The sequence below is a fragment of the Delphinapterus leucas genome, chromosome 9 (assembly GCF_059928025.1).
Source record: "Delphinapterus leucas isolate spDelLeu-1000000601 "Yukka" chromosome 9, BTC_Dleu_Yukka2, whole genome shotgun sequence".
Taxonomy (NCBI): Eukaryota; Metazoa; Chordata; class Mammalia; order Artiodactyla; family Monodontidae; genus Delphinapterus; species Delphinapterus leucas.
In genome coordinates this window covers 68839989-68853154 of record NC_143137.1, presented here as the reverse complement: position 1 = coordinate 68853154, position 13166 = coordinate 68839989, and the positions used below count along the sequence as shown (strand labels likewise).

The 13166-nt window shown below is 34.8% G+C and overlaps 1 protein-coding gene across 16 annotated transcripts in view; it reads left to right on the top strand.

Annotated features, from left to right (window-relative positions):
- Window positions 1-13166, top strand: part of CRPPA (CDP-L-ribitol pyrophosphorylase A) — a 410033-nt gene that overhangs the window by 103657 nt on the left and 293210 nt on the right. For all 16 annotated transcript variants that reach the window (XM_089917677.1, XM_089917676.1, XM_089917679.1 and 13 more), the window contains one exon: window positions 24-69. In XM_089917677.1, coding sequence (XP_089773803.1) covers window positions 24-69 — 46 coding nt within the window. The remainder of the gene's footprint in view (window positions 1-23; window positions 70-13166) is intronic.

Sequence of the window (13166 nt, the reverse complement as noted above, 5' to 3'; positions counted from 1 at the left end):
AATGAAGTTTATCTGTCCTCTAGGTGACCTACAAACGAGATCTGTATGCAGCTGAATCGATTATTAAGGGTATGTTTGGCCTTATGACTGTCAGTTCCTATGTTTCAAAAATGTAAGCCAGTTGAGAATTTCTCATGACATTTTAAAGCCCAGAATTCTCAGAAGTATAAATGCTGTAGGCCACGGAGGTCTGTGAGTTGTTTTTTTGCAAAATAATTACATTTATTTTGTTTCCTGCTTTGAAGTATCACTTATGATTTATGTAACATTGGTTTTAGCTTTTATAAAGGAAATACTTTATTAATTTGAGAAACGTAGGTGACATTGACACTATTAGAAGTGAAAACTGATATTTTAATTTATAAATATATTATATTTTGTTTTTATTTATTCAGAGGACTGTCTACCCCCTCCCAACACTGCCATATCAGTACATTAGACAGCATCTTTTGCATGAGAAAAAAAATTTTCTGAAATAGAGAAATTGGGCTGAATGATTTTTAATTCCTTTTAGTTCTGACAATGACTGCAATTTTGTTTTGTAATTTTAGATATTATATATGTAATAACCCCTTTCTCATTCTTTTCATCTCTGACTCTAAGATCTCAGCTACACAGAAGTACTTTATTTCATAATCAACAAATATTTATTACTGTGCTTGACACCGTGCTAGAAATGTAATGATGATGCACAAGGGACATTCATTCTGTACTTTTGCAACCTCCACAGTTCAAATCACAGTTTCTTAACCTTGGCACTATTGGGCATCTTAGGCCAGGTAATTCTTTGCTCTGGGGACTGTTTTGTGCACCCTAAAAGTTGCCTGGCCTCTACTCACTAGATACCAGAAGCACTCTTCCCTCCCTCCCCTCCCCTGCTCTGACCATCAAATGTCTCCTGACATCACCACTGTTGTATGTATACATGGTCCTAGCCAAAATCAGAGGGGTCCACCCCCAATGCCTAAGCAAGTGTGGTGCTTTACAATCCATTTGTAATTTACTCCTTCAAAAATATGTTAAGGACAGAACGATGTACTCAAAATAGCGACTGAGACGTGACCTTGTAAATTCAGATGTTGATTGAAGTTGAAAGAAATACTGAATGGGAATTGTGGGGGCAACAGTTTTTATTTTATTTTATGGAAAGCCTATTTAACAATCAATTGGCTTCACGTTCAGAAAACTGAAATCTTTTCTCTGTTCATAACATTCTGTATTTGTTAAAGTACATTAATTTACATTAATATGTGTATCTGTGTATGTAAACAGATCATCTATAGCTATAAATCAAAATGTTGACATATATTTACATATGAGCCAGGCTATGTATAAACATTACTCTGGAGAAGTTGCCTAAACCATGTTGTAGTTGGCTATATTCTCAGCACAAGGAAATTGAAAACTCAGTCTGGTTTCTTTATAAACTGATATCTCCATGACCTAGGTAAAATGGAAGTGAGCCATTTTGTGAAAAGTTGGCAGGTAGTTCAAGTGAGGATGCTACGTATATCAGTACTTTGCCTATGTATTATCAAGAACAGGCCTCTTATGATGTAAAAGCCTACATTTTAAGTATAATTGCAGGGGGCTTTAGTTTTAGAAATTGTTTGCAGAGAGATTGTTTTGTTTAGGTAACGTGCTAGTATGCTACTTGTCAAGTATTTAAAAAGTATTCTACTTTGATTCTTAGGGAAAGTAATCGGTCTGGATGTAAACAGCTGATTTAGAGAAGAGTCTCCTTATGTTCTTTCAGATTTGCATTTCTATTAACTTCCCAAGAGATTCTGATGTTGCTCATACCCTTTGAGGACCACTGCTGTGGTGCCTTCCTACTCTGTTTGGGTTTCTGGACCAGTAGTGTTGTGATTACCAGAGAACTTGAACGCAGAATGTCTGGCCCTGACACGTTAAGTCAGAATCTGCGTTTTAACGAAAACTCTGGCTCATTAGTTTGTACATTAATTTCCAGAAGCATTCTTCTAGGCTACTCTCCAGTCTTTAATAGTTGATGTTTTTTCCTAAATAATATCTTTTATTGTATTTAGAGCTTCACGTCCTTCCACGCTGTCAGTTTCAAATGTTTGTTGGCTCAGCTGGGGTTGCTACCTGCCTCCATGACTTGAACTAATACTGTCTCTGAGGCCTCATAGTAGAAACAATTCCGGGCATAGGAAAAGGGAAACTCTTAGATTTTTAAAAATAAAATTCTAAAATAGAGTATGGTATATAGCAGGCTACCTGTCTGAGCTATCTACTCACCTGTTTGCGTTTTCCATGTAAATGTTCAAAGTATTTTTCTAGGCACTTGTATGACACAGCATTCACTGGGTACTTACTTTGTGCCAGGCATTGTTTAAAGCATTTTATATAGATTATCTCTTGCTTCTCCAAGAACTCAATGATGTAAGTAGTGTGGTTGTTTCTGTATTATAGGATATTCAAGGGTCCTAAGCAGATACTAATCTAAGAAGGATAGAAAATTAATTCTTAATTATAAATTTTTCTGCCTTAGTCAGTTTACCTCTTTATATAGCTGTTCTCCCTTTTTTCCTTAAGCAGAGATTATTCAGATTCCCTTCTCTGAAATTCTTGGGCTACATGTGTTTAGGCATTTTGATTACTATGTATTTTCAGAAGCTACTGCTGTCTGTCATACATTATATCACATTACCAGTGGGATTTGGGACCTTACCACATAATGAAACTTACAGTACATGAATATTTATGCTCAATATTTAGAATGACTATAAAGCCCCTAGCCAGTTCAAGCTTAGGACTCATTTTGCCATCAAATTTTTTTTTTTAACATCTTTATTGGAGTATAATTGCTTTACAATGGTGTGTTAGTTTCTGCTTTATAACAAAGTGAATCAGCTATACATATACATATATCCCCATATCTCTTCCCTCTTGCGTCTCCCTGCCTCCCACCTTCCCTGTCCCACTCCTCTAGGTGGTCACAAAGCACCGAGCTGATCTCCCTGTGCTATGTGTTTGCCATCAAATTTATATATGAAAACAATTTTAAAAACGTTTAAGAACTTTTTGGATTTCAGCATTGACTGTAACTTGGTGTGACCCTCTTTTAGATTTGATTCAGTGAAGGTGGAAAGAATGTCTATTCTTTTTTCTATCCTCTGACATTGAGTTGAACCAAATGTATTGGTATTTTTTCTTTAGAATCTAAGGAACATAAATTATGGGAATAGATGGTCTTTCCCTCCCACCTTACCTCTCTACCTGCCTCCAGCACATGCATATTGAGCTCCAGTGTATATATCTATCTTTTTTCTTTCTTAAAATAGAGATGATATAATATTTGAATGTATGCACTTTCGTCAAGGTTTAAAACCAGGACTTGGAGCACATGGCACTCATGCCAGGTACTTTATATGTTATTTCATTTGTTCTGTATAATGCTGTTAACATAGATATTACTGCTCTGAATTTTGCAAGTGGGAAAACTGAAACTTAGTGAGATTAGGTACTTTCCTCTAGGTCACACAGTAAGAGCAGGATCCACAATTTAATCCCCTTGTCCCTTCACCTTAAGCCTGACTCTATTCTGGGACGTGGCCACTTTGCACTTCTGAGTCATGTCCCTACTCACATTGACCACTAAAGTGGATACTGGATCCGATCTCTCTCTTTGGTGGGTACAGCAAATGGCTTATAAAATCCAGCCTGCCCAGTTCAGGTTCTGTTGGGTTAAAACCGTGTCTTCAGCTGGGAAGGATGATCACACAATTGATGCTGCAGATGTTATCTTCTAGTGCTGTGCTAAGCACACAGTAGTATTCTAGAGAGTGTGGGAGTGTGGGAAAAGCAGATAATATTGAAACTGCAGATTTCTAGACAAGACTAGAGAAAGAATAAAAATTAAAATTCAAAATCAGAATAATAGTTTCAAAATGATGGTTTGGGTACTGTTTCTTTCATTTTTAAATTCTGGTAGTTTAACATTCATCACTGAGCCATAGCAGTTTTTCCTCTTCTAGAATGGAACTTTTTTTCTCTGTGATATGAGTGCTTAGTATTCTGTAAGTTGTCTTTCCTGTGCTGCTTTTTTTACTTCAATACCAATTATTGCTGGCCAACGTATTATATTCTGATGTAACTATTTTCTTGTTTACTAAGTGTTTTTCAAACTATAAAATATTTCTAGGATAAATGTCAAAACTTGTAAGAGCTTTTCGTATTCCCAGATTGACTTGTCACTGGAACAGCATGTATATTTTGGTCCTTCTTAATTTATCTTCAAGTCCGTCTCTTCAGTAGGGGAATTTTGATGTAACTAACTTCAGGCAAGCTTTTGATGCTAAAATCCTCAAATTATGGTTTATAGCAAGTCTCAAAATCTGACTTTTATTTTATGTTGTTAGATAAGTTTTATTTTTAAGCTTAATTTATTTTATTGTCAGTATATTTACGTGGATTTCCATTTATAGTGAACTGTTCAATAATAGGAAACATGTATATAAGTAGTACTCTCAGATTTCTTTTACAGTCTTTCACACACACAACTTTGAAAAATGTACAGTGAATCACAAATTTACTCTTATGTAAAACAAAGCATTTTTAATACTCCTTTTTCTGAGGTAGAGAATTGGGTTCGGTCCTTGTTCTTTAATGTATAACTCTTTTAGGCTTCGGTGTGTGAAATTTAAAACATCAACTTTTCTAGGGAGTAGTGTGGTTAATTGGTGCAGCAAGACTCTGGGTTGACTGACAGGTTTGTGAAGAGCCACTTAACAAAGAGATACTGTACTTTTGTCACATAAGCTGGTTGAGCCCACCCAAGCCTGCTCCGTGGGCTCAGACCTACGCAAACTATTAAAATGGTTACAACAGTAACATACTTTATCTAGATTGACATGTACCATGCAAACAGTCCCAAACACTTGATTTACTATGCTGACCATATCATGGCAAAAGGATCAATACTGTATGCTAAAATTTCCTAAGATGGAAATCCCCTAAGGGATTTCTAAATAAAACATTGCATTTATTTTCTACCAGCATCTTTGATCACATATTTTAATATTTTTAATTTTCTGGCTGGAGTGTTTTAAAAATAATTGTATTTTGTTCTCTCCTGGTTATGATTGTACAAACCCAAGTAGGCTAGTACTGTAAAAAAAAAAAGCCTCATGGTAGTCATATAAAAATGGAAAAAATAGGTAACATTGATAATCATTTCATTTTTAACTGGCTTTAATTAATATTACTTAAAATAGTTAATATTAATGTTCATATAGAAATTCATGTCTTTCCCCAGTCATTATGTAATGTTTTCCATTTGCTAAGAACTTTATTTTAAAGGAAATTGATTTCTTGGAAATACCATATTGCCTATTGGTTCAGAACTTTAGACTTTATTCTATAAAAAAAAATCTATAAAATAGATTTTTATTTTCAACATCATTGATACAGGTGATTTCTTTCAGTGTCAAGTATTTATGCACAGTCAAGCTATAAATCCCCATATGCCTGTTTTTTTATGTTTCATACAATTTTTTAAAGGAATTAAATCAGTAGGCAAGCAATTGAATTCTTTTCTGCTTATCCATTGAAAGTAGCTGAATATACTTTTCAGCTGTCTCTGACTGAAAGGAATAAAATCAAATCACACGTGGATGAAACTGATTCAGTGTTCCTGAGGTTTAGGAAGATTCGTGGTGTTATAGTGTGTATTTTATGCATATGGAGAAACTAATGCCTTTTGGTTTTTAGTGATCCTTTAATATCTTCACTTAAAATCATGGCATTTTAAGTGCATAGCCTTTTCAGATCTTAAATTGAAAAGATGAGAAACTTTAAATCAGTTTTCTACATCTGTAGAACTCTAGGTTTTTCTTTTCTGATGAGAAAAACTCATCAGGTTTTTCTTGCTAAATAGCCAGTGATGATGCCATTTTATTTTCAACCATGCTTTTTGGACAATGCAAAGCTAAGATTTACATGGAAACTGTAATTTTTTGATGTGTCTGGCTATTGACGATGATACTTCATTTTCCAAATTTTCACATTAATACCATAACTTGTTTGTAAATACTACACTTTTTGTTCTTCACTCTCTTGAATAGTCCTGCCATTGTATCTTACGTGACTCTGTATCGACATTTGCATCAAGCTTTAATTAGTGAGAACAGGAAGGCTGCAATATGATTTAATAGCAATTTGTTTTCCTTGGACTCTTACTGGAAAAAAAAATGTAAATTAGAAAGTTAAATATTTGGGTCAAGATTAGAGAAAGTGGAGTTCACTTTTTTGTTTAGCTTTATAATTTCCTTAATTTGTCATTAGTGAGATGCTAATTCAAGCATAAGCAAGTAAATCTGTCATGTTCAAAAACTTCTAAGGTCACAGTGAGGTATTAAGTAACTAGTTAAATAAGACTTAATAACAGACAAAAGCCAGCCAGTTAGGCTTAACTCTGATGTAGGTAGGAAAAAACAACAAAAATGCAAACATGACACTTATGCTTTAAGTAATAGTACAATACATTTTATAAATATCCTGATGAGTCACTAGCCTTAGAAAATTGCGTTTCCTTCAAATTTACTTCTCTTAACTAAGAAAGAATATATACTTTGAAAAGAAAAGAAAAGTTTTGCATCGTTTTCTTGGAAAACAGTAATATCCTTACACGTAAAAACACATGCAGGAGACAAGATGTCACATGTCTGCTTCTTATTTTCAGTTGCAAGGTAGGAAACTTCATTTGGTATTCAGTGACTCATTTAAAAATGTGGTTAAGATCTGATATAAAACATCTTAAAAAAAAAATCTGCCTTCCCGATGTCCTCCAGGTAAAATATGTACAGTTGAGAAGGAAGCCAATTTACAAAGACCACTTTGACCTTTTAATGTGGGTCTGTATTTCTTTCTCAAATCTCTATCCCTGTTGTCCACTTGTCCTGTAGTCATGGCTTGTTGACTGCTTCTCTTTGCTTGATGGCCTGCTGCCCTTACTGTTCTAAGAGCTTCCTTTAGATAGGCGTTCAGAGAAACCTTAGGCATCTTATTACAGATGAAACTGAGATGGGGATTTCAGTGCTCAACAGTGGTGATTCTGTTTGACTCCTTTAAAATTGTTCATGTGAGACAGAAAATAGACTCTAAGATTGGCTTTTGATTCAGTGAACTGAACAGGAGAATAGAAGATGACTGCCCCCACTTTGAATGGATTAGGACTTGACATCTTTTGGAAATGACTATTTCCGGATTTGATATAGCTGTTTCTTACTTACCTATGAACACAAACATTTTGGCTCAGGAGGTCAGTATAGTGGATGAAGGCCTGATGGAATTCATCGTGTTAGATGTTTCTAAGAAAATGGAAAACTGACTTTTGGATTTTTTGCCTACTTGCTTCTAGAACTAATCTAGTATTTACGTTTACTTCTCTCTTCACCACTGAGTTTGAAAATTTTTTGTAAAATACAAATGCCATCCTGAGCACTCATGTGTCCTTACTCATGATTAATTGACAGAAGCTTATGTCTAGGTATTCCTTGCTCCTTGTTAATGTGTCAGTGGGTTTATCACACGGTAAAGAGAAAGCTGTGCATGTTAGGGATTTTACATATTACTGTTTTGTGAAGTTAAATGAAGATTCCAAATTGCATCTGTTTTCTAACCCTTCAAGTAAGACCGGATACTTTATGTATACCAAGAGTTCTAATATTCAAGAACAATTAGAGGAATTTCTAAAAGATGAGTATATTATAAATTAGATTTTGACGTCATTTGTTAACTTTGAGATTATACATTATGCCTCCTATATAGGACTTTTAGTTAGAATAACACTGAAATTAAACACTTAGGAAAACACATTATGTATGAATATATTTTGTTAAACTGTATATCCTAACCAAAGGTGGCTAAGTTGTGAAGCATGTTAAACCGGTGGATTGAAAGCTCTTAAAGAATTCCATTGTACTTACAACTAGATTGAAACTTGAGAAAATTTCAAAAGAGTTTGGCAGATGAAGCTGTGATACATTGAAAACTTGGGCATTCCAGATATCTATGCTAGGAGTCCTTTGATGCACTTCCCGGGTAGATGTTTGGAATTGTGTTAATGTTCTTCTGTGCTACTGTCAATTCCTGGGAGAGCAGAGAGATAAGCGGAGGCAGAGGAGCATCCTCTGTTGGAAGGACCTCCATGTCTTTTCTCCTTCTTCCACTTGGAGTTAATAGTATGTAGCTGTAGCATTGAAGGGTCCTGCACAAGAGGACAGCTGACCTTCTGAGTTGTCTCTATTTTATACCCTGATGGGCTTCAGTTAATGCTTAATTGGTTTTGGTATTGAGAGTGTTGTCTTCTCTAGTATATTGTGACCTAGTGAACCAGCTGAGACTTTTATGTTACTTTCTAAGTCTCTAAGCACCTGATTTAGGGTTCTGTTGAAGAGTATTCTTAACTCTTACCTGATTAAGTATGCAAATGAGAGACAGTGTGATTTTGCTTTTGAAGTTTAAAGGTTTAGATGGTCTCTGCTCTTTTGGCATGAGGCAGACAACATTGTTAGATAAGCAGCTATCAACCACAACGTGGTCTTGTTATGTGACTAGGGAGTCATGGGAGGCATGTAACCAGGTACTCCATTTCTACCATGTTTCATTGACTCTAAGGTGCCATTGCTTGTAAGAAGCAATGTTATTTTTATACCATTGCGAAAAGAAAAACGCTGGCAATTAAACTACAATGTAATGTTTTATTTTCACTTAGAAACTTATAAACATTTATTAAATGAGCTCTTTTATGTTTATTTAGACATATATTTTTATCACACTTGTTCATATGTAAAAAGACACAGGCAGAGTTCTGGTTCTGGGTAAGATGGAGCAAGCTCACTCCACTCTGTTTCTCCTAGCAAATGAATCTATATGGACAGAATACATAGAACAGCTGTTTGAGGCTTCAAAGTAAATAGTACAGGTGGATTAATGAGTAAGACCCAATTTTGAAGTACTACCTAACTGGCAGGGAATTATGTCAGGCTCTGTTATGTCCTGACCTGGGTCCAATGCAGCCCTGGGTCCGTTGTCCAGAAGTGGGCATTGGAGTTGACAGACCTCCAAGAAAAGCCCCTTAATTCTGATCAGAGAAGCCGGAAAGGAATTTCCTAATGTTCAGAAAGTGAAGATATCTCCCCTTTTTTCTTTTCTCTCTCAGTGCTTTAATTCCCAAGCAATCATGTGGCAATAGTGGCATTGGCAATGGCATCAGTGGGGGCCCAGAGAAGCCTAAAATTCTGAGAGAAGTGAACATTCCTCTTAATCAGAGTTGCTATGATTCTAAGAGGTGGGATGACCACTGTTGCTGTTCTTAATTTCCCCTGTTGCTTACCTTTGGACGCAGGTGCAATTATGGGAAATGTGTGCAAAATGGGATAAATAGGATCCCAGCTTTCTGGTAGGAGTGGTGAAAAGGGAGGCACTAAAGAAGTGGAATGTACAGGGAGAGGTTGGAGGTGAGAGAGGATATTACTCAAATGTACAGGACATGATCTGAGGTCAGTTAACATGCAAAGAGTCAGGAAAATCTAAATTCACATGGGAAAGGACAATTAATAGATACCCATTCTGAGATGGCACAGATGTTGGAATTTTCTGAAAAATACTTTAAAGCACTGATTATAAAAATGCAACAAGGGAAAATGCTCTTGAAAGATGAAAAGTCTCAGCGAAGGCATAGAGAAAATAAAGAAGAACCAAACAAAAATCTTAAAACTGAAAAAAGGAAGATAACCAAAATAAAAAACTTACTGGTTGGGCTTAATAACAGAATGGAGATGGCAGAGTGCCACTGAAGTTAAAAATATATCATTGGAAGTTTTTCATTCTGAACTACAGAATGAAAAGAAATGGGGAAAAAAATTAACAGTACTCAGCATCTGTGGGAATGCAGCAGGTCATCTGAATCCTGGAAGCAGAGGAAAAAGTGCAGTACAGAAAAAAACATTTGAAGAAACTATGAATAAAAACTTCCCAAATTTGATAAAAGACATAAAACTGCAGATTCAAGAAGCTCAGTTAACTGCACCATGATAACCCCAAAGATGTCCACATCCAGATACTTACTTCATAAGCAAACTGCTGAAAACTAAGACAAAAATCTTGAAAGTAACCAGAGAGAAATGATGCATTGCTTATAAAGGAATGATAATTTGAATGAATATAAATTTCTTAATAGAAAACATGGGAACCAGAAGAAAGTAGAATACGATTTTTAAAGTGCTAAAAACGAATATTATTAACTCAGTATTCTATATCCAGCAAAAAAAAAAAAAGAAAAATTACCCTTCAGGAATAAAGGTAAAATAAAAACAATTTCAGGTAATGGGAAAAAAAGATAATTTTGTTGCCAAAAGATGTACTCTAAAAGACTATCTCAACAGAGCTTTTCATGCAAAGGAGATGATGCCAGAAGGAATCTAGGAACATCAGGAATTAAGGAAGAGCAACAGAGTCAATAAATAGAGTAGAGTCACATAATTCTTTTTACATTTTTAAACTATTTATAGGTTGAAAGCAAAGGTAATATTTTCTGATGAGTTTTTCTATATATGAGACAGCTGCAGTATTGTAGATAACTAAGTGCAACATAAAAGCAGTAAGGTAAAGGGACCTATAATACCATGGTTAGATTTCTACATTTTACTTGCTGTGATAAAATATTTTATGTAGACTCTAAAAGGTTAAATATGAATATTGAAATCCCTAGAGCAACCACTTAAAAAAACTATACAAAGAGATTAGATCAGAAACACAAGAGATAAAACCGAATACTAAAAACAAGTTTAAACCAGAAGAGAAAGGAGAAATAGAGGAACACAAAACAAAGGGAGAAAACAAAAATATAAATAATAAAATAGATGACCTAAATCCAAATATATCAGTAATTTCATTAAATGTCAGTGGTTTCGGCAGACCAACTAAAAGATGAAGATTTTAGGGTGGATATTAAGATTCGACCCAACTGTATGCTGCCTACAAGAGTTTACTTCCAACATAATGTTTTAAAGGTTACAAGTAAAAGCACATACCATGTATTCACTAATCAAAAGAAAACTGGATGGCGATATCAAAGTAATAAAAAATACCTTACATAATAAAAGGATAAATTCACCAGAAAGACATAATTCTAAATGTATATCCATTTAACTGCAGAGCTTCAAAATATACTTAGCGTGAACTGACCAAAATGAAGGGAAAAATAGACAAATCAACAATTATAGCTGGAAACTGCAATGTTTCTCTAAGTATTTGCTGGAATCAATAGAAAATCAACAAGGATATAGAAAGAGTACCACCAACTAACTTGATCTAATTTACACAAAACTTTCCACCCAGCAGTAGAAGAATAAACATTCCTTTCAAGTGCACCAAGAACACTCTCCAAGACAGAATGTACCCTGGGTAATAAAACAAATATTAACAAATTTAGAGGAATTGAAAGCATGCAAAGTATGTTCTCTGACAGTAATAGAAACAAACTAGAAATTGATAATAGGTAAAAGAAAAACCGTCAAGCTTGGAAAATAAACATTAAATCAACTGTGTCCAAGAGAAAGTCTCAAGATAAATTAGAATATTTTGAACTTCAGTAAAATGACATCACACTTTGTAGAATGCTGCTAAAACAGTACCTAAATGCTTATATTAGAAATGAAGAAAGGTCTTGAATCAATGATCTGAGTTGCTGTGTTAAGGAGCTAGAAATAGAGGAGCAGTGCAAACCAAAAGCAAGCAGTAGCAAGGAAATGATAAAGAGCAGAAATTAATGAAGTTGAAAACAAAATGTCAGAGACAAAAAACCTAAAGCTGGTTACCTGAAAGGATTAATAACACTAATAAACCTATCATGAGACTGGAAAAAGAAAGGAAGACACAACTGGAAATGTTACACAATTGTTGGTGGCAATGAAAATGGTACAGCTACACTGAAATGCTGTTGACAGTTCTTATAGCGAGAAAAACACATTTACTGTATGATCCAGCATCCCATTCCAATGCATTTACCCTAGAGAAAGGAAAACTTACTTTCACACAGGAAACTGTATGTAACTCTTTATAGCAGTTCTGTTCATAATCATCAGAAGCATGGAACAATCCACATATCCTTCAGCGGATGAATTGGTGAACTGGTACATCTATACAATGGAATACAACTCAAATGAATATATATGAATTGTCCATATACAAAATAACTTAATCTCAGAGGAATCATACTGAATGATCTCCAAATGTTTGAGATCTCAACTGATCTCAAAAGGTTATGTTTTGAATGATTCCACTTATATGATTTAAAAAAATTTTAATTTTATTTTAGAGCATAGTTGAGTAACCATGTTGTGTTAGTTTCAGGTGTACAGCAGAGTGATTCAGTTATACATATACATGTATATATTCTTTTTCAAATTATTTTCCCATTTAGGTTATTACAGAATATTGAGCAGAGTTCCATGTGCTATACAGTAGGTCCTTGTTGGTTATCTGTTTTATTTTTTGTCTTTTTATATTTTTTATTATTTAAATTACAAAAATTTATTTTATGTTGCAGTATAGTTGACTAGCAATGATATTCTTGGAGAGACAGAAATGTAGTAACAAGGAATAGATCAGAGGTTGCTTAGGCCAGGGAGCTGGGGGGGGTGGTGAGTACAAGAAGATGGCATGAAGGATTGAACTGCTTTGTATTATGACTGTGGTGGTTGTTACACAAATCCGTAATGTTACAGTCATGGAAATGACCACCGTATACACGAAAAGGTAATTTTACTGAATGTTAATAGAGGTTAAGTGTATCTTTATAAGGCCCTGATGGGCAGCAATTCTATGATGACCTCCCTATTTCAGAGAAGTTATACAGAGGAAAAATGGAAGTTTCAATCAATGAAATATTAAGTACTTAAGTACTGAAAGTAATTAAGTACTGAAAGTTTGCGAGTTATTTCATTAAAAGCTACAAAAGAAGATTTCATTTTCGCCCTAGAGTGATGTCATTTGCTCTTACATTCTATTATCCCTTAACGTTTGGGAAAGGGGAATGCCAGAGCCTGCGGAGAATTCTCTTTACTCCATGAACCTGTGAGACTGTCGTTTGACATGTATTACTCCAGTAAAAAAAAAGGTGGGGAAACTCCTGGGTA